This window comes from Gymnodraco acuticeps, unplaced genomic scaffold (assembly GCF_902827175.1).
Source record: "Gymnodraco acuticeps unplaced genomic scaffold, fGymAcu1.1, whole genome shotgun sequence".
NCBI lineage: Eukaryota > Metazoa > Chordata > Actinopteri > Perciformes > Bathydraconidae > Gymnodraco > Gymnodraco acuticeps.
The window spans coordinates 2,126,831-2,150,089 of record NW_022991216.1 but is presented as its reverse complement, the minus strand read 5'-3'; the positions used below and the strand labels follow the sequence as shown (position 1 = coordinate 2,150,089).

Sequence of the window (23,259 nt, the reverse complement as noted above, 5' to 3'; positions counted from 1 at the left end):
ATACATTTTTTCCATTGCATTTTTGTTCATGGCCCAAAAGCTTTTTATTGCAAACGGTTTTGTACATCTTTCTCTATCTATCATACTCTTTATCTCTCAAATGAAAGATGACGTGTCCTTCCATCTTCTCAAAGTCATGGCTCTAACCCAGCATTATCCACATAGCACATATTTGACTTTTCATAAGGACAATCATGCTGAAATAGTTCAGTGCCAAATCACACAAACACAAAAGTAAGAGCAAAGGGACGTTTTATAATATGTGTGTCTTTTTTGTAGTCTACCGATACAGGTGATGACATGATGATGAAAAACAGGGCACATACAGTAGATGCATCATTTCACATGATCTGTGATTATAATGATTTTGTTTATCTTAGAAAAGACAGAGGCTTAAAGAATAAACACAGTCTGCCAGCTCGTTCCATAATCACAGGGTACATTTGTAACTCTGCCAATGATACTCTGAAACTTTTCCATGATGATGAGGTAGCATTATTTCTGAATTGCTGATTCATGTTTCCATATTCAAGCCACATATTTCTGCATCTTAGCTATAATACATTAATAAAATGCTGTAGTGGATATATCAGGCATGATTTGGTACTATTCTGCCACCTTTTAAGCTACTGAGCATAGCAATACATTACACATTCATATTCACATGTTACAAATATACATTTACAAGGCATGAAACCCCCTTTAATTACATGCATATACTGTATAATGTGCTTTTCTGTTAGCATTGGTGGGTTGGCTCATATAATGCTGGAGCTTCATTAAAACACTGCTAAATATTTGTTCAGAGGGACACCATGGAGTGCCTCTTTGAATATCACATTGACAGTTGTTGTTGAATCTATCCCTGAAAACCAAACAGTACTACACTCTTCACTGACTGATCTTTACAGTTTCATTTGTGCCTGTGCATGGTTTTTTAAATCTCATTCAACTCTCCTCGAGCCAATCTTTTTATAAATTATTCATTTGCGTAGGCCCCTCCTACTCTTGTCCTTGTGTGACTCAGGTTTTTAATATGCAAAATGATGAATAAACACTCTGATCAACAGGAATGCACAGCGAATCAGAGAGCAGGGGGCTCTCATCCTCTGTGTGAATAGTGAGCGCCGGCCGCCTCTGTTCTTTCCAAATCGTCGCGGTTTGGCACAAACATGCTAACGACGGAACGTTTTGCTCCCACCTGAACAGCTTAGCTTAATTTCTCTGAAGTAAAAGTTTCTTTTTGATGCTGCTTTGGAAAAGTTCTCGCCTAACTTCTTTAAAGATGCTAGGGCATAGGCTGCCCTATTTTCTCCCTAGTTTTTCACTTGCTCCTGTAAATATTTACACTGAAGCTGCAACACTTAGGATAGGATTAAGTAGAACTGGATACCTGACCAAAGGCTGGAGAGTTATTTGAACATGCCTTGTAGCCAGTATTATCAAACAGTCAATGTAGATGCTGCAATGACATATTTCTGAGGATAAGTTGCAGTATTCCTTGTTCAGTCTCTTTGTCTTTTTCATGTTATCTTAAAGGGGCCCTATTCGGCTCATTTTCAGTTTCATAGTTAGTGTCTCTACATGTCTCCATGCTTTTATGTTCAAAAAGCTCTTTATTTTTCTCATACTGCCTGTGCTGCAGCACCTCTTCTCACCCTCTGTGTTGGAGCGCTAGCCAATAGAAGCGCAAGTGTTACATAGTGATGTCATTATGATACAGAAGTACACAAAGGAGTTCAATGGAGGCGTTACAGGCAGGAGGGGGAGTGTGTGGGAGAGAGACTCCCTCTGGAGGAAACACAGGGATGTTTGCCTTTGCAGACCATTTACATGCTCATAACCTATAACACACTACAGGACAGGTAAACCCCCAAAAAGCATAATAGGGCCTCTTTAACTAGAGCTGGACAATTAGTCCATTATACAAATAGTCAATCAGTAGAAAGTTAAATAGGGAAACTACTTTCGTAATCAATTACTCCTCCAAAACAAAATGCTAATCATTTCTTAGTCCAGTATCAACATTTATATAATTTCTATTTCATATCATTATCAAGTGCATACATTTGGTCATTGTCTAAACTATTGGATTTTAAATGAAAATTATTGATAGTTTCAGCCCCAATCTGACATTTCCGCTCAAGCTGGAAATTCAGGTCAGCAGAGGAAGCTTGTGCCAAATTGAAATGTGAGTAAAAAGCATGCCAGGATGCACAGTCAGGGTCCACATATTGTTAAAGTCCAGGCTGCAGTACTAAAATAAAGTTCCTAAATTCTGCTGCCATGTTAATATTTTCCAAACTGATGTTAGCCACTTTTTATGACAAGAAAATAAAAATGCTGAGTATCTAAAATTGATCAAAGTGGAAACATTTTGCCACTCCACCCATATATTTCTCTCTCTCTCTCCACCGCCACAATGTGGAAACCTCTCTCTCCTCCCTCTTCTCTGTGCTCTGACATACTCTCTCTCTCTCTCTCTCTCTCCGCTCTCCAGAGAGGGGCTCAGTCAGACAGATGTAACGCAGCGCTACAAGCTGAGCTGGCAGGGCCACACTCTGTCCGGAGAGAACAGCTGGGGGGAGAGGCGCAGTGGCGGCGGCAGCAGACACAAGACAGTAGTTGTAGTTCAGTTACGTTGCCTCAGGATATGGGAGCGTTGATCTGATCATCACACTGAGAAGTTAACATGGAGCCTGACACCAGCACCCATCCCGAGACGCAGCACGGTGAGTGAGATTGGAAGCGCCCGGCTGGGATGGAAAGATTTAGATCTGATTCTGTGGAAAAAGTTAAAGGGCGAGTTGGAGAACAAGGCGGTCTGGTCACATGGTTTTTCCTGTTTGCTTGCTACTATGAGTAGGCTCTCCATTTGGCTCTTAAGCTGTTGACTAGGGCCTCTGTGGTCAGATGAATGGGACTTCAGTCTGTTCTGCTGGGAAGGGGGTCGAGGGGTGGAGGGTGTTACATGGCAATGTGATGAATTGAACAGCCTTTTGCTCTAGTGACCTTTTAACCATTACTTTAACAGCATTAGAAACTTGTAAAAAGTTCCAAATTGCAATTGTTTCTCTGGAATTTGCATCGTCCTCCGTTTGGTTTGCCGTCCGGGTGATTTGATGCGAGCGTCGTGGCGCAGGAAGCTGTCCTCTCACTTTTTGAATGGAATAATTAACTGTGGCATCTGTAAGAGCCGTGGGTGTAGCATTTCTGTTCAAAGGCAGCACGATAATTTGATGGTTATGTGAATCTGTATATTTGCATGCTGGGTAGTGGTAGCACCATGTGGGTGTTTGTGTTATAGACACAGAGCGGCACAAAAGAATGAAAGTGGGGAGTGAAAGAGAAGGGGAGAGACAGAAAGAAAGAGTTATGTTCACAAATAAATCCAGGGGGATCCAGCCTGCACTGTAGGCCGGTGAGAGTGATCACTCTTTCTCTTCCCCCTCATTTTCCACTGCCTCTTTTTTCCTCCTCTGCTCCAAACAACATAGTTAAAAGGCAGAAAGTGGTGTGTTATTAACTAGGCCAGAAAAGACTGTATTTTGTCTTCATGGCCGATGGGAAGGACTCTGCTGTGCTGCTGATGAAGAATGTGAATAACCAACAGTGAACATATTTCCAGGAGAAAGATGTTTCTCTTAGCCAGCGTCTAAGCCACACCGCTTTATGCACTGGGCTCTCTGCCATGATGGAGAAGGGGATATGAAGAAAGAAAAGGAGAACTGCTAAAGACTACATTTCACCGTTTTAATCCATCTCCAGAGGCTCGGAGCTTCTGGTTATGATCTTACACGAATAAGTGAGAACATTGAGAATGTTCTCACCTCCACAGTAAGGTTTCCCAACTTAAACTTAAACTTCAAACACTGATTGATGACTTTCTCCTCTCAACCAGTCCGGCAGGCCTCTCTCAAGCTCACCGCCACAGAAGTTCCCTGCTAACGGTTCAATAGAAATAGCAAAGTGAAAGTAGGAAGAGCAATAATCTGATATCATCCGACTATAAACTCACATCAGGCAAGCCTAAGGAACAGTTCACACTTCCTCATGCATCCATTTTTCCTCTCACACAGGCATGCATGCATACAGTTATTGCTTTCGTTTATTTCAAATGTTATAATTTCTACTCCACTGCAGTCATTTCACACCTAAATAAATAACATCATATAATGCAGCATGCAATCAAATGCAAAGAATAGTCTCGGTGTTGACAAACTACAACATTAAAATGTTTTTTATGAATATGATTTCATATTCTACAATATAGAAGCCAATCCGGATTAAGGAAGTTTACCTTTTATACTTTTAAGTACATTTTGATGCCAACACTCTTCATATTCTGCTCATGTTCAGGTTCATATTAGTAGTGCCTCTACTGGGACATGTCTCCATGCTTTAATGTTCAAAAAGCTCTTTATTCTTCTCATACGTGCTGCAGCACCTCTTTTCACCCTCTGTCTGAAACCAGAGCCCAGTCTGCTCTGATTGGTTAGCTGGCCGGCTCTATTTGTCAACCTCTTGGAGATGTCACCACTATTTATGGCGCACTGGCGCAGACACTTTAGCAACTTTTTTCCTGTTTCCATCTTCAGACAGCTAATGGTTGCTAATGCTGGACACTTGCTCTTACTGTACAGTACTTTAGATCAAATCCTGAGTGACATTTCTACCAGAAGAGCTAATATTCAAGTGGTCACTAGATTACCAAATCAATAGTCAGATATATGACCTCAATTTACATTTTTAGCTTTATTATGCACATCTGTGCCCAGAACAGTTCTCTCAGGAATAAACTGAGAAAATATCTCTTTAAATGCAGCCATCTCTTTTATCCGGCATAAAAATGAGCACATGGTTTGAGCAACGCAGAGATGAGAGGAGGGAAGTAAAAAGGGCAAAGCAGAGAGAGGTCCTTTTCCATGGGCTTCATTCACTTGTAAATAGGTCTGCACGTTGTGTCCCAGTTGTGAAAGGTTGCCTGCCTCTTCATGTCCTGTAGTAGAAAACTCAGGGATATTTTTTTTGTTCACGGGTGTGTGTGTTTTTGTTTGAGTATGTGTTGGATGTATTTGACCTTGAACATCTCTTCTCTTTCGCTATAAAGCATTTTTATGAAAAACAAGAGGCTCTTCTCTTATTTTCCACTTTGAGGGGAATTAGGTTTCTAACTACTCTTCTAAGATTTCCCAGATTTTATCCAGATTTTATCCAGATGAATCTGCGGTCTTGTGGGTGAGAGCGCCGCAGGGTTTTGTCTTCAAGAATGTTCAGCTTTAAATAAAAGATGTATTCTCGCTTGTGTTGTCATGTGCTAAGATCTAGCCGGAGCTGGGTGGTTCATTTTAGGAACTGGGCTGTCAGCTTATAAATGTTAATCTACTTTTAATACAGGAAACACTATCTTGCACCAGGCCTTATGGCAGGGGTGGGGAACCTTTTTCCTCTCAAGGGCCATTTCAATTTTTACAATATCCTCAGAGGGCCGTACAAATTATTGACCTCTGCTTAAAAGAACTAAAATCACAGCCCATTCATTTCATTCTGTGCAAAGAAAAAGCAACCTCTTAATCCAGATATCTCACCATGACTCGCGTATGCATGCACGTGCACAGTGTGGCGTGACCACCCAAACAGAAAGATATGGACACAAGATGTGTGCAAATGTATTTAGTTTCCTATCCATGTGTACATGATTTAAGTGGGGGGGGACCTAACCTCCTCTACGGGGGTCCGGGGGCATGCTCCCCCGGGAAGATTTTTTTTAAATGTTGAAGTTAAAAGCATCAATCTGGTGCACTTTGAGAGCAAATTTAGGAGATCTATGGATACATCTCTCAACACCCATATGAAACAACTGGAAGCAGATTTATTTTTCTTTATGAATATTTGACAAATCACTCCCCTTTCAAACTGTATTCTTCTTTATTTATAACAACTTTTTTTTACTGTCATATAGTATTTTATACCTGTTAAACCTATACTTTATTCTCTTTTATAACTATAATGATCATATAAAGATGTGCCTTTACCTCACTGGTTGGAGAAAAAGCTTCTTATATTCGTTAGCATAGCTAGCTAACCAGATGCTAATAACAACAAAGACTGTATGATCAGTATGACAGATGAACAGATCGCCACTGGGCTTTCAACTAAAGACACAGACACGCAGAAACTGCGGCATGTGTACGGCTCCTTATGGGTGCTGCAATTTCTGAAGTGCTGGAGTGGCGTGCTGGTGCTCTCCGTCAGAACTGCACCCCTGTCAGTCGAGACGTCGAGACATATACCACGTGATGACACGTTAGGCTCGTATTGTGTTCAAGGACCCTGACCTTGGCCAGGAAAAACAGGCACTCGCTTGTTTAATTTTTTTGAGGTCTAGATTTCTTACATTTTTTTCTTTTTTGCGTGCGTTTTATAAATTACCTCGAGGGCCGTACCAAATTGTCTCGCGGGCCGTATACGGCCCGGAGGCCGGAGGTTCCCCGCCCCTGCCTTATGGTCATGTTCATGCTGTGTACAGGAGGCTTTCCTCACTCTGAGAGGTTTTGTCTAAAGGCTTTAGAGCAGGGGTGTCAAACTCAAGGCCCGGGGGCCAAATCCGGCCCGCCACTTCATTTTATGTGGCCCACAAGAGCTTGCAAAAATATAATGTTTATTACACGGTTACATGCCGATTTACAGAGGCACATTGCCCATATGGAGCACAATGCATCTCAAATTTGACTTTTTTCTCAGAATTTGATTTATTTTCTTCAAAATATGCCTTTTTTCTTAGAATTTGCCCCTTTTTTTTAATGTTGCTTTTTTTTCAAAATGTCACTTCTTTTTTTGATTGTGACTTTTTTTCCAGAATTTGGCTTTTCTTTTAAAATAATTTTGTGACATTCTCACTGAAGAGACTTGCAATTATTTGCCCTAGACTTCTGCTTTCAGTCTTCGTTAATCATGAAGTTATTATTACCTAATCCGATAATAATCCAATGCAGAGGCAATAATGTTATATAATACATTATTTTATATATATGATATATTTATATATTTTATATAGTCTTAAAGTTACAACCGCGATGAAATTTAGTTCGACACCCCTGCTTTAGAGGCTGATAAAAACATGGTGTTAAGTCTGTAAAATGTTTTGTGTAGGCCTGTCTCATTGTTTGTTTCTGTACTGAGCAAACCTAGATCATACAACTATGTTGGAAAGACATTTTGGCAAAGTTTGTAGTTCTGTCTTTTTCCTTAAAGGGGGTATTTAACGGTTGCAGGGTGTTTACAACACTTGGGAGCAGCAGCTATAAGTTGTGAACACAACACTGACAGATCTTTGAGTTTTAGAGTTGTGTTCCAGCCAACTGATGCGTATTAGTACTTTTTCACTCTCTTTTAGCTCTGTTTCGGTCCCTACAAATTCACGAGGTAAATACCTGTCACTCTAGCTGCTAAGTGCTCCACAACTGTATGTTTAGCAGCTAGTCACCAGTGTTGGGACTAACGCCGTTACTTTTGGCAGTAACTAGTACTCTAACGCATTACTTTTTTAATTCAGTAACTCAGTTACCGTTACTACATGGTGCGTTACTCCGTTAGTTTTTTTATATAGTCAACAGCCAGGCGAACAGAGATGAGAACTGTACTTAAGTACAGTACTTGAGTAAATGTACTTTGATACTTCCTGTGTCACATGCGGAGACGCGCTGTGGGCGTGTTTGTGTTGTTTACTAACAAGACTATCATGGCGGCGGCGGAGCTCAAGTCTAGTTTCTCCACCTGGAGATATTCTCACTATTTCACTTTTGTCGAGCACAAAGAAAAGAACGTTTTAGTTAAATGTAAGTTGTGTCTTGGCGGGTCAAAGATCCTATCTACTGCCCAAACCAGTAATTCAAATCTCTTAAAACATCTGCAAAAACAACATGCTGGGACGAAGCTAGTAGCTAAGACCACAGAGACTCAGCCGACGCCACTCCACCTCCACCTAAGCAACAGCGGCTGGATTTTAACCAAGGGACTGCTGGCCAGGGAAAAGTCGATAAAGCCATTGCACGGTATGTTGTAGAACACATGCAGGCTATTGCTACAGTGGAGTCACCCGCTTTCAGGGAGCTAGTTAGCATGATAGCATGTCCGGGCGGCACACGGCATATGGGACGGAAAACCTTTACCAACTACCTGGAGAAAGAATATACAAAAATGGAAAGCCAGCTAATATCGATGCAATCCAGATTGCATATAATGCATGTCAAGTTGATCAACAGATTGTATTATTCTCCAATGCAATAACAGTACTGAAATGAAGGCGATAAGGGCATTAATGGGAGCTATTTTTTCAAAGTAACGAAAACGTTACTTTTCACAGTAACGCATTACTTTTGGGTTTAAGTAACTAGTAAAGTGACTGCGTTACTTTTGACATGAAGTAACTAGTAATGGTAACTAGTTACTGGTTTTCAGTAACTAGCACAACACTGCTAGTCACTAACTTAAATAACTCAAACAACGGCCTGCTGCAGCTGAAAGCAATTCTATGAGATAGGCGAGAATGAAGGAGTACAGTAAAATGTGGGTAATTCTCTTCTCTAGGATAATCACAAGAGTTTTAAATAAGTATAAATAATGTATGGCATGCTGTTGGTCATGCTCCTCCAGAGGTCACGCAAGTGGCACTCGATTAGTTGTGCTGGAAAATAATGTCTGTGGCAGGCTGTATATGTGGCACAGGCTTTTCTTATTTACTTTACTTTATTCATTTATTTAACAGGGACAGTGCACATTAATGAACATTTCTGTAAACGTGCCAGAGTTAGCCAAGAGGCTATTTTTCATCTGTAGTCCCTGGACAGATTTTAAAAGTCAACCTAAAACACATTTGATTTTAAACAAGTAAATACAATACATTTAAAACATGCAACAGTCATTAATTTAACTAGCTCTTCAATTGTGCGTTAGATGATCCTGACCTTAAAACTGAACACAACCTTCACATCTGTTAGTAAAACAAACTACTTTTCCACCTGCTAAGTACTGAACGTTAAGCGCATCGTCACTGCTTGTTATCTTCCATGAATACATTCAGATTGTGTCTACATCCTGATGCATTTCACACTTGGCTCTAGAATTATTTTCATAAGGCTCTTGAGTGGCTGCTTGTGATGGGATTTTGCCTCCATGCCTATATTTGACTTTATCTGTGAAGAAAATTGTGGGTTTTTCTGAAGACGGAGAAGAAAAAAAACCACTCATCACATACATTTGGACTTAACCATGCAGCCTCACAAGAGGATTGCTGCGGCAGTGCGGCTATTTGCATAATGGACAGAACGGCAGTGAAATGAGAAAGAAACAGCTGGATGAGAAGAGCCATTAAAAACGCAGAATACCCGAGAGAAAGAATCCCTCAGGGGTCTATGTTTGGAAGCTTTGTCGAGCTAAATGTATTTACTTCAAACCTGTGTAGGTGGTCCTTGTAACAGGTCAAGGACGTGTTGACATTACTCTCCATAATTAGATAAATGTATCCCTGACCTGTCCATGTCATGAAGCAACTGACACATTCAGGACCTGATCAGTGCATTTCTTATATCCTTCGCTTATGTAATATTTTGTATGCCTGCTCCTTTATTTGCCTCAGATCTAGAACATGCAGGATATGGGCAGGATTTTCTTTCTTTATTCTTTATATTGATTGATCTAGATTATAGTTACAGTATATAAGATACAAATCATGCTCAATTTACAGTTTTGTGAATGCTCTCATTTGGACAGAACCTTTTACAAACCACAAGGGTAATTATGGTTAATAATATTCAATATTTACGATTAGTTATTTTGGAAGACTTTATTGTGAAAAACAGGCCATTACTGACTCAGGTAGTCGCACACATTGCTCCTGACCAAATCTTATTTGATTTTCAGTAATAAGAAAAGGTTCTGATAGGAAAAAAAAACTATTCAAATTTGTTTTAATTAAATGAAATTCAATAAAATGTAGAAAATCAAGTCATGTCATACAGAATTCAGATATAAAAAGGATTCCGCATTTTCCAACTGTAGCCTACTGTTATAACACTAAAATAGAAAATGACATTTCCCACAAATACGCAGTACAGTAGTTTACAGTAAGAAAATACAGTACATTGCTAACCAGCAGCTGTGAGGTCCACACAGGAGATGACATATGAAAAGTGAATCAAACACTTACAACTAGTTTGGAGATGTGGGATATAAATATCAGTGAGAGCAGAGCTCAGCAAGAACCTCAGAGAGCGGACTGCCGGCCAGCAGCAACAGTGTTCTCCATTTGGCCCCATTTGTCAGGAAGCCTCCGTGATGGGTGACTGTCATTCAACAACACTCCTGTGGAGGGGGAGGGGGAGGAGGAAAAGAGGGAGGAAGGGATGGACAGGAAACGGAGAAATGCAGCGCAAGACAAAAGAAAGTCAAGGACACTGTACAAATCCATACTGTGCCTTTTCTGTTTGTAAAGTAAATGTTCAGCATGTTAGTGTGATCAGAGTCAGAATTGCTTTTTTCGTCCCACAGAGGGGGACATTTACATGTTACAGCAGTATAGATAGAGAAGAACAATATACTATTAGATTAAAAAAGGCATGCACATAGTATAAATACAAATAAAATAAAAATGTGCAGAACTACAAACAGAAGGAAAATAAGTAAGTATGCAGTATTTATAAAATAAGTGTAACATTGTAGAATACTCTGTGTTGCAGTGGTAAATAAAAATACAATTTATATATTGACATAACATACAGATTCTTGTTGGAATGGACAACCTAAGTAGTAGCAGCCAGGAGTGATAATAATATAAGCAGAACAGCATGTTGTTGTTAATGTTATTATTTGTGTGTCAGGGTATGTTTTGCTGCTCAAGTATGTGATGTGTGTACAAGTTGAAGTGAATGCAGTGGGCTTAAAGTGACCCAAACACAGCCATGAGGTTGTTACATGCTCACAACAACATCCTTATGTTGGCAAATGTGCTTTAAAAGTCTCTGTAAATCTTATGGTAATGTGCCGGCCCCACACTGAGCATTGAGGGCTAGAGAGGGTGAGAGCGAGAGGGAATGAGCTGAGGAAAGACTTTGTGAAAAGAAACTGGTAAAGCCAGAAAGAGCTGAACTCCAGCAGACTCAAGCTTTCCCTTGGAGATTCTTATCAGATGAGAATACTAGAATCCCGAGACAAACAGATCTAAATCAGTGTTTTGTTTATCCAGCCTCATTGTTTATGCAGTTTAACTAGTAACAGATATGTGATGATCCACACAAGTTTTTATTTTGGTGCCAACACTGATGGGAGAGTGCAGTCATTTTAGCCTAAAATTTGTATTTTGAGAATCAACTTCACTTTACTTTTAGAAGTTTGATTAAAGATTTGATTCCGTTTTAGGGTTAGGATTGCATTCTGTGTATATGGCCAACTCAGGGAAATCTTTTTTTCTCCAGATATGTAGTGTAATGTCAACTTGTTATTGACCTTTTAGAACAGAGGTCGACCGCGGGGGCAATGCTGGTAGATCACGAGTCATTCATAAAAAAAAAATCCAGCTCCGTTAAAATAGACAAAACAGGTTTTGATCCCTCCTCCCTTGGCCTCCCTGCCACTTAATTCAGGAGTTTACTTGATTGACAGAAAAAGCGACCTATCGCTTTCCAGTCTGTTAACCCAGAATGCAAAGCGATACAAAATCAGTCAAGTGCCGGGAAAACTCAAACTAAGTTAACGAGACAAACAACAAAATGAGTGCGGGACCGAGCAAAAAGCTAAAGACATACCACTTCCGCAACAAGTCCTCCAACTCATACGACCAAATGGGTCGATTGTTCAAGCCCTTATACGACCAAATATGTCGTTTGTTCAAGCGCTTAATACGACCTATAATTACGTTTTAAAGTTGTCGGCCTCTAGTGCTCCCGTTGAATGCAAACGTTACAGATGGTCGTTTATTCACAAATAACCCTCTCTGTAAAATCCTAAATTGTAGGATAGTTTGGCCATTAAAACGCTTTATGATTAGATTTCTAGCGAGAAGTATATATTGTACTTTTAGAATCCACGTCCAGTCGATATGTAGGATCTATAGTTTGATAGATATTACGAAGATGATTTGAGATTTCGTCAGGAGAACGTGTATATGCGGTAGCGTCAATGTAAAGTTACGGGTTGAAAACAGTATTTCCGGTCTCGACGTTTTCATAATAAAACCAATGATCAAATGATTTAACAGTGATATCTGCAGTACTCATCCACTAAAAAACATCAGTTTATCCTAGTTAATTATACGACATTAATTGGTTTAAATTGTGTACAATGCTTTTGTGTTTTTCCCATAGGGTTTTCTCTTTCGATTCTGAGAGACACATTTCTTTTTTCAGAGGTTTTGATAGGCTAAAATCACGCCGCAATGCACGTCGGGATATGGTGTTTATGCGACATCAAATCGGAAAACATTAAAAAAAAAAATAATAATACTTTATTCCGAGTGTTCTTGCTTTTCTCTTTGGAAGTCATCACATAACGGCATTGCAATACACGGTTTGCATTAAATATTACATATCTGCCGTAGATATGTATTTATAGAGCCCTGATCAGAAGACCTTTTGACAAACTGGAAGAGATGCCGCCAAAACTGAATACGTGACGTGGACCATAAAATATCAACAATTAAACAACATCTTCCATTTCTTTTCACACAATACGTCTCCTTGCAGTATCAACACTAATTCGGCTGACTTTTATATTTGATCCAATAAGTAGATAGTCTGTATTTACACCATAACGGTGCACAGCTGATAGAAAGGGATTTTTTTGTAGTTTTTAAAGATATTACTGATTTTCTGAACTACCTTTCCAACTCCTCATGCAGTTGACTGTTACAGGTCTATAAAAGTTTATGCTACAATGCATAAGCTTCACATTGAGAGACTGAAACTGTATTTTCCTTTACCGTTCTGTTTTAATTTCACAATAAAGTGAATAGTCATATTATGTTTGATATTATTATGTTTTATTAACTAGACCACTGGTTTTTTAAACCGCACCGCCTAGTGGTTAAAGCACGTTATTGAATTTAGTTGTTGAATAAGTTATATTTGATGAAAACATTTAAATATTAAGAGTAGCCTACATACAAAATAGGGGTCAATGATAGAAATATAGAATAGAAAATATCAAGAAGATACTGTAGTGATCTCTACAATAAAACAGTTTAGTGCAGGACGTCCAAAGATATTAACAGGAGGATGTGCAAAACAGACAAACTGATAAGGCTGAATTTTACTGTAACTAAAGTCTGATTTAAGGCTTGTTTATATTTCACATCATTAATCAGAATCTGCAAAGTAACAAAAATAAATGTAGTAGAGTAAAAATACCAGGTTAACCTCTGAATTGTAGTGGAGTAGAACAAAGTAGTACATGCTGCTGTAACAAAAACATTTCCCAACTTGGGATCAATAAAGTATCTTATCTTAAGATGATCGATGGCTACTGCCATATTTGCTAAATGTGCATCTGAACCTTGACAAGTGCATGTTTCAGGCTTATCAATTAACAACAGGGGGGGTCACAGACATAAGACCAGCTGTTAAATAAAGCTCTTCTGACCTTAGCTGTCATGTGGGTATATTAATGCTGCCCATTATGTACACAAGCAATTTTCACCCATGTATTAATTATATGTTATACATTTGATAACACCAATGTGTTTCGTATCCCCTAAACCTCCAGGGATGTATACAGTTTAATACTGGCAACCTCTAATTGTGGGAAATACGAAAACGTCTTTTAAAACTACAATTCCCAGTAGAGACGTGCCATAGAACATGTTGTGAAACACACAATAGCCAGCATGTGTAATTCTGGGGGGAGGGTTGGGCTGGACCCGTCCAAGTCCAGTTTTGGATAGTCTGGCGTGGTTCCATTCCATTTCAAAGAGCTGTTTGACATTCGGCGTAACCTTGTCGCACTGCCACTCCAACATCCAATCACAGAGCTTGAGGGCTAATCACAGGGTTTGTAAAGCAAGGCGGATGTTGTAGTCCCAAACGATAGCTGGGGATTCTGGGTAGTGTAGTGTCTTCGGAAACTCTGTAGTGTCTAAACTCCGAAAAAACTATTTGTTTTTCCGAATCGAAGGTTAAAAACACAAAAGGATTGTACACAATTTAAACCAATCAATATTGTGTAATTAACAAGGATAAACTGATGTTTTTAAGTGGATGAGTAATGGAGATATCACTGTGTAATCATTTGACAGTGTGGGGAATACTTCCGGTTTTATTATGAAAACTTCAAGACCGGAAATACTGTTTTCACCCATGCTAACTTTACATGGAAGCTACCCCATATACACGTTCTCCTGGCGAGACCTCAAATCATCTTCGTATATCTATCAAACTGTAGATCCTACACATCCACTGGACGTAGATTATAAAAGTACAATATACACTTCTCGCTAGAAATCTAATAAAAAAGCATTTTAATGGCCAAACTATTCCACAATTTAGGATTTTCCAGAGAGGGTAATTTGTGAATAAACGACCCTCCGGAGCGTTTGCAATCGACAGGAGCATGTTGTTTCTTACACGACCACTAGAGGTGCTACACTTTAAAACGTGACTCTGGGTCGTATTTAGCTGCTGAACAATCGACCTATATGGTAGTTTTTTGTCGGAGGACAGGCTGCACTTCCACCCAGAATGGGAGGAAGAATATTTTGTTGTGATGTCACATTCAAAGGTTATTTGCCTTATTTGTAAAGCAAGCGTTGCTCTGCCAAAGAAAGGTAACGTGGAGAGGCATTATCGGAGTGTTCACAAGGCATATGACAGCGACTTCCCTCCGAGTAGCGAGTTGAGAAAGAGAAAGGTCATGTATTATTGCTACAAAAACATTATATTGCAGTCTTAGTGTCGCCAACTCGTTTCTAACATGCAAAAAGACAAACAAATGCGTCTATGGTCGGTGTATTTTCGATCTTTCCAATCCAGACGAGATCTCTCTCTCCCGTCTGTGTGCGAGGGGGTGGGGCAGTTTACACACGCGGCTGCTACATGCAGCAACACACGGAGGAGATATGGGCTCAGAACAGTCTCATAATACACACATGCACACAGAAGGATTCACACTTGTATTTCCGGATCCACACTTGTGTTTTTCAATGCACACACAAATGTGTTCCGTTTCATATACATGTAAATAAAATCCAAATACAGAAAAAAGTTTTACATGTGTATTTTTGATCCTCACATATTTGTTTTCCGTTTCAATCCTCTGAACCTGCAAACACAAACCGCTTTCTGTGCACGGATCGCTGTGCATTCGTGTGTGGGTTTTTGGAGACTCCCCTGACGCTCACCTGATTCGTACTTGTAATTTTTTCTATCTATAGCTAATCAGATGTCTCCTTCATTCTAAGCCAATCACATGAGCGCGCCCCCACGAGGGTATGATTTCTTGCGTTCATGACGTAGCGCTTCATGTACGCATTTTGCGCAGTCCGGAGCTGACAGGTCCATGGACCCTGCCTGCAGGCGCTAATCTCAGGACACTTCTACTCTCAGTACAGCGCCACTTTCCGAACAGGAAATGCACGCAAATACAAGCCTTTATATTATTAAGGTACAGCGCCACTTTCCGAACCATTGATGAATGCTTGTGTACACAAAAACAGAAGGCAACACCGTTTTAAATGAGTGTTTCCTGTGTGGCGAATACAGCTGCTTTATTTATGTCTGTATGAAGTTGTTGTGAGTGTGGAGGGAGCAGCTACAGGTTAGCTTAGCCTAATCGATCAGTGCACTACGAAGCCAGTGCTAGACAGTGAACTGTCAACGGGGGGGGGGGGGGCCCAGCCGGTCATTATCGGCCGATATTCACTCTTAATAGTTTGATCGGTGCTCTCTATAAAGGCCGATCAGGAGAGCTGGATCTGATCGATATGGACATAAATGAGAGTGAAGTATAACCGGACGTGAGAGAGAGATCAGATCAGCTGCTGAGTCTGACGGAGACACGCAGCTCTGCATAATCACCTGAAGCTCTGCCCTCTGTTTAGCGAGCTGACCGGACAGCGCAAAATGCGTACATGAAGCGCTACGTCATGAACGCAATAAATCATACCCTCGTGGGGGCGCGCTCATGTGATTGGCTTAGAATGAAGGAGACATCTGATTGGCTATAGATAGAAACAATTACAAGTACGAATCGGGTGACCGTCAGGGGAGTCTCAAAAAACCCACACACGAATGCACAGCGATCTGTGCACAGAAAGCGGTTTGTGTTCGCAGGTTCAGAGGATTTAAACGGAAAACAAATATTGAGAATCAAAAATACATATGTAAAGCTTTTTTCTGTATTTGGATTTTATTTACATGAATATGAAACGGAACACATTTGTGTGTGCATTGAAAAACACAAGTGTGAATCCTTTTGCGGATCATGAAGTACAAGTGTGAATCCTTCTGTGTGCATGTGTGTATTATGAGACTGTTCTGAACCCATAAGAAGATGGCGGAGAGAAGCGCTCCAAGGTGTGGTTAAATGTTACCCGTCTTGAGGTGGACAATGCTCCTTGCCAAGAGTGTTTAGCATGTAAGGGCGGTAATACGAGCCATTTGTCTAAACATTTAGCAAAAGCGCACCACATTCAGACGGAGGAATGCACCGGGTTCGACTGTCTTTCTAGTAGCTCTGTAGCCCCATCCATGAGTAACTTTTCCACGTCAGGTGTTATGTATGCTAGCAGCAACACACAGAGTTAACTCAATGATACAAACATGGGTTAATGATTAGAGGTAACTGAATTATTTATTTTGTTAAAGTTTCAGCTATTCTGTTTACAGATTATTTAATATGATTTGTTAAAACATTGTTGTTTCTTTTGATATTATTATATTATTTAAATAAAAAGCAATGTTAATTTTGTTCACAATTTGTTAATTTAATAATATATGTATTTTTGAATCAAGTATTCATCTTTATTGTCTTCATTGTTAGTTTCCACATGCCTAAAACAACCTCAAGCTACATCTAAAAGTTGATGGCTAAATAAGAGCGTTTGAGAAATTGTGCAAGGCATACAGTAATAGTCCGAATAGTCGATTAATCGTTTCATTAATCGATTATCAAATTAGTCGTTTGTTGCAGCCCTATTGTAGTTATCCCATGTATAAATAAAACTTGTTATTCAGCAACCCTTGCAATTTGGGATTGTATTTTAGGTTGGTAGACCTCGGTGAGCTGGTAATTTCTCATTTCAAAAGTAGCTCACCAGCCAAAAAAAGTGTGGGCACCCCTGTTTTAGAAGGACCACCTTGTAGTAAACATATTTAGCTCAAAAACGCTAATCGCTAACTGCTTTACGTATCAATGTTTTTCATTTGCATCATATTGAATAGTCGATCATTGAATCAATGTCTCAATCTAAATCAATGGATCATAACACCACTACATTTTTAAAGGTTATGTTGTTATTTTGTCAGAAAATGCTCTGCTCTTTGAGTTAGCAGACTCTTGAGTCAATCTTGTTTGAGACCCCATTTACACGCAAACGCATATGAAACGCAAACGAACCGAATACGATATCAAAAAAGTCTTCCGTTCACACGAGACCGCTCGGGAGTGCTGGAGACGCTGTAGTACATATGCCGGGCCTTTAAGTGGCGCTGTACTTCCGCACGAGACCGCTTTAACGGCCACTGGCCTGTCAGACTTTGGAAAGTTAGTCTGAAAAATAAGATTTCTGGATTTTGCCATTATTGGATGGTTTGGAGTAAAGAGGGACATAACTCATGGAGAAAGAGGTGTGATTTATTTGTGACGAAGGTCTTAATGAAATTGCGACCTTGGCAGTTGGATGGTATGTGTGTTAGAGTGCTGGGTTTGCCCAGTTCTAGCCTTTGCCTTGGATTCCTTCAACAAAAAGCACTTGCTGGCATGGTAGTGGCCTGACCCCGCGAGTCACACACAAGTGCCTTTGTCTCCAAAATGATGGCATTCCTGACTGTCCCAACGCTTCCTACAACTGAATTACCCACTCCTGTGTTTCTCTGGTTTTATTGGCGAGATAGAATCAGAGACTGATCATCCACCACACTCTGATTTGAATTGATGCCGTTTATGTGTTAATTGTCTCTGACTCAGCTCTCTGAGGACTGCAGTGTCATTTTGTTTATGCTTTAGGTTTAGACCTCAAGCACTCAACAGAGGATATAATTACCTCCGGAGGCAGGTCATTAGGACACTATAGCTACACATTAGACAGACTGTTTGTTTCCTGTGTTTGTCAGCACTATGGTCACATTGCACTTTCCATTTTTTTCTTCTGCTTGTCACTGGTCCATCTTGTCTTCTTCTCACCTGTATATCCTGTTTATTTCCTTTTTTTCCCCTGTCATACTCTTAACCTGACTTTTTATATGTTAATACACAAAAATATTTGCTGACAATAATGGTTAAACCTACCCATTTTGTTAACATTTCACACGTTCTGGGACATAAACACACAAATCAACTCAGGACTATAAACAAGGGGTGAGGGATTAAGGAGACGGCAAGGGAGACAAATGAAGAGGAAGATAAAAGGAGAGGCGTGTCCCAATTTCTATAGAAGTGGACACAATGCTTTACTTTTTGTCCCTGTGTAACTCTATAGCCCACATACCAAATGATTAGCTTATGTCACTTTAGCCTTTGGGTTCCTTTTTTTCACATGTTTTACTTTCATTCTCTGATTTTCAAAATGTTTTTCTTGTAATGTTAGTAGAAGGTGGAATTAGCCCTTAGCCACACATCGGCCTAAACCTTGGCCTAAACAAGCATTAGTAGCATTAGCAGTTCTTACTGGTTTAACCTCAATCTGCTCTAAAACCACTACGCAACCACATGTTAATGTAAGAAGTATTTATTACTACTAAGTACAGTGTGAGTAATGAGCAGTGTTGTGCTAGTTACTGAAAACCAGTAACTAGTTACCATTACTAGTTACTTCATGTCAAAAGTAACTCAGTTACTTTACTAGTTACTTACACCCAAAAGTAATGCGTTACTATGAAAAGTAACGTTTTCGTTACTTGAAAAAAGGGCTCCCATTAATGCCCTTATAGCCTTCATTTCAGTACTGTTATTGCATTGGAGAATAATACAATCTGTTGATCAACTTGACATGCATTATATGCAATCTGGATTGCATCGATATTAGCTGGCTTTCCATTTTTGTATATTCTTTCTCCAGGTAGTTGGAAAGAGTTTTCCGTCCCATATGCCGTGTGCCGCCCGGACATGCTATCATGCTAACTAGCTCCCTGAAAGCGGGTGACTCCACTGTAGCAATAGCCTGCATGTGTTCTACAACATACCGTGCAATGGCTTTATCGACTTTTCCCTGGATAAGCAGTCCCTTGGTTAAAATCCAGCCGCTGTTGCTTAGGTGGAGGTGGAGTGGCGTCGGCTGAGTCTCTGTGGTCTTAGCTACTAGCTTCGTCCCAGCATGTTGTTTTTGCAGATGTTTTAAGAGATTTGAATTACTGGTTTGGGCAGTAGATAGGATATTTGACCCGCCAAGACACAACTTACATTTAACTAAAACGTTATTTTCTTTGTGCTCGACAAAAGTGAAATAGTGAGGATATCTCCAGGTGGAGAAACTAGACTTGAGCTCCGCCGCCGCCATGATAGTCTTGTTAGTAAACAACACAAACACGCCCACAGCCCGTCTCCGCATGTGACACAGGAAGTATCTAAGTACATTTACTCAAGTACTGTACTTAAGTACAGTTCTCATCTCTGTTCGCCTGGCTGTTGACTATATAAAAAAACTAACGCAGTAACGGAGTAACGCACCATGTAGTAACGGTAACTGAGTTACTGAATGTAAAAGTAATGCGTTAGAGTACTAGTTACTGCCAAAAATAACGGCGTTACAGTAACGCGTTACTTGTAACGCGTTAGTCCCAACACTGGTAATGAGTAAGACAACTTTAAGGCTATTCTAGAATCATAAGACTTTAGGGTGAGCAGGAGCTAAGACCTAATTAACCATAATTAAAAATAAGCACATGACACTGCTGTACGGTTTATAGACAAAATTAAGCCGGGGTCCAGAAGGCTCCAGCTTCAATTAAAATAAATAATTCAAAAGAAATATCTGTACTTACAGAAAACAAGTTAGAACTGGGTATATACAGTATAACTATAAGTCCCTTTAACACATGCACTGCAGCCCTAAAGTTACCCAGACATTACCCTGAGGAAATGTATGTGAGAACAAAAATTGTCTGAATCAGCAGTACATCAGTACAAATTCTGTATAATATCCCATGTGTGGATGGAGCTGATTAATGTGCAGAGAATGTATAGCTAGCGAGGGGGCGTGTTGATGACGTTTCAATTCGACTGCAAAACTAAAACTGCATGGAAACATGATCTGTTGGTAAGGGCCGACACGGAAATCTTCTGATAAAAAATGGTTGCTAATCAGCAAAAAACATTGGAAACCTAGAATAGCACTTGACAGTATACCTCTGTCTGAACCACATGCCATGTCTTGCAAAGTAAACAAGTGTGTACAGATAAAAGTCTCCCCTTTGATTCGAATCTGCTCCAATGGGTTTTTCCTTGGCCCATGATAAAGCCTTCCACCAAGTTTCATGTAGATCGGCCAACTTTTTGTTAACTCTGCTGACAAACTGACAAACAAACAATCAAAACCGAAAACACAACCTCCTTGGCCGAGGCAAACATTTGCACTAATTGTCATAAACTGACAAAAATAAAAAGAAGCAGTTACAGCTCATGCCAAAGTCAAACAATGAATCACCAATCTTTGTTACGCAACAAACAAAGACCAACTCTCAACAACATGTTTAACTGGAGAGTTGTATAGTTGTGCAAAAATGCCTCAGAGGTAGGAACCATATGAAAGTAATAGATCAACAAAGTCATCCCATCCCCAATGAAGTCACAGACCAACACAATTTGTATCATTTCACGCTATGTGGAAACTGGCCTGTTTTCATTTTGGTTTTTGAAGGCAAGGACTATATGTGGATTGGAGGAAACATGGTGCTGTCCCTCTTCATTTTATTCTAACCTTTGGCCTACTTTAATGCTCTGTTGATATTATTATTGCTTGCTTAATTAAATATTTAATAGAAGTATAAACTAGAGAATTCAATTCCTGAAGAAATTGCTAGTGGGAATGCTTTATGCTGAAAAGCTGATGCTAAACTGCTATGCTGAAATGTAATGTGTAAGAAGAAAGTGAATAATTTAGATTGAAATGATACATGAACACTGGGGGCTTGAATGTGTGATGAGAGAAGAAAATAAAGTAAAAAGGCTTGGAAAAGCAGCAGAATATTTGAACTGCAAACTTCTGAACTAACTTGATGGCGAAAGATCTGTCGCCATGGCAACGGCATTTGATGACACCCCATACTACGCTTAGATGCGTTGATGGCTGCATCGTTACTAAACCTGTGAAGTTCTGGGCTGTTTGGAGTATTTTCACTGAAGTTATGAGAAACCGTGTTTCAAGGCGAGCATTGTGTTGCCATGGCAACGGCATTTGAAGAACTCTCAAAACTGTCCCGTAGATGTCTTCACGGCTGGACTGTTAGCACACTGCTATCTGAAGTCTGCTGCTCTGAGCATGTCAGTTGGAGCGATGACACCATCGTGTTCCATGACACAGGTGTTTATATTTGAACTAACGAGGTGTGCAGAGATCACAGGTTTCCATAGAGTGGCGAAGTCACGCCCATCTACTGCCGGTCCATGGGACCTTATTTCCGAAAAATTATGCATTGAAGTCAAAGAAGAGAGACAACTTATCTTTCGATCCCGTTTGAATTGTGCCATGAATTACACATATTATGTTTGTCAATCTTAAACAATCATTTCCATGTCAAAAGAGTCACAGTTTGTCGTAAAACTGTTGAAATATAAGACTATGAAATATGCAACTAGAAAGACTACAAATCCCAGAGTCGCGTAAGTGATGTCATAACTGTTTTCCTCCACTAAGAGATAGCTAAGATCAGCGCCATATAGATATAATCCATCTATATGGCACTGGCTAAAATAAGATAACTTTAACAAGATGCGTGTGTGCTTAGTACCAGGTTGTTATCATACCAGCAATGGGTCTTGCTCGTTCTTTCGCTTCCCGTCTGATGAAAGGACCAGGAGTGGCTGGATCAAGTTAGCTACCTAGCTAGTAGCTAGCACGTTAGTTAGCATTACAGCCATGTCATTTTTATTAGCCTTAACATGAAGTAACATTAAGTAACCCAACATGTTAAACAGTAAGAGTAGTAGTCATATTTCGTGAACCCTTTGAAGAGTACTGTCACACCGGTGTGATCATTCTATAATACACTATTTAAGCCCAGGGGAGAAATGCTAACGCTACATTAGCATCTGCGATCTTTTCCAGGGTTGTCAACTCTCACGCATCTGGCGTGTGACACACGCTTTCACTCTCAATCTCACGCTCTCACTCTGCCCAAACTATTCTGACGCCAAAAACAAGATGAACCGGCGATCGTTTTTGGTTGGTTATTTACAATGTTGAGTTGACAGCTGCTCAAGCTGTCGACCCGCTCCCTCCCCGCACCCACCACTCTTAACAACGTTAACAGAGCAGTGGGAGCCGGTTGGTCAATCCCCAACCCGTATTGCGCATGCGCAGATCTAAGATCCAGTAGAAATGATAAAAAGTAAAAGTCTGCTGCTTGTTGTTCTACTAGGCCAAAATAGAGTCAAAGAGTATGTGAGAGTGTGTTAATTAATATATTTGGCAGTTTGGAGTAAGTCTGTAGATTTGTTTGTGTGTGTGTTTCACGATAATTCATTTTGTTGGATAAATTATTGCGATAAACGATAATATTGTCGGCACCGTTGTATGACCATTTTAGACCTCTGACATAATGATAATATATAATAATAATTCAAGTACATCCTTTCTAACTGCTAGTCACATCCTCATGTAAATGGAAATTTATCGAGGTCAGAAAAGTTATCGAGTTCATTTTTATTTATCGTATGATAAGTCAATTAATTGCTTATCGCGACAGGCCTATGCACACAATAAAACAGTGGAAACAAACATGTGTTTGACTTTCATTAGTGAATGAAACGTTGTGCCCTTTATAGTCTGTGTCCAATATTGTGTATTTGTATATATTGTATAGCCTATATATCATATATATATATATATATGCTAAGGTC

The 23,259-nt window shown here is 39.8% G+C and overlaps 1 protein-coding gene across 12 annotated transcripts in view; it reads left to right on the top strand.

The window, feature by feature from the left end:
• Positions 1-23,259, top strand: part of LOC117561490 (disabled homolog 2-interacting protein-like) — a 232,662-nt gene that overhangs the window by 39,047 nt on the left and 170,356 nt on the right. The window contains exon 1 of one of the 12 annotated variants that reach the window (XM_034238959.1): positions 2,571-2,732. The exons of 10 other annotated variants lie outside the window; for them this stretch is intronic. In XM_034238959.1, the coding sequence (XP_034094850.1) occupies positions 2,693-2,732 (40 nt within the window). In that variant the 5' untranslated portion in view covers positions 2,571-2,692. Of the gene's footprint in view, positions 1-2,570; positions 2,733-23,259 lie in introns of those variants that run through there. One more of the 12 variants, XM_034238958.1, reaches the window with a different exon arrangement.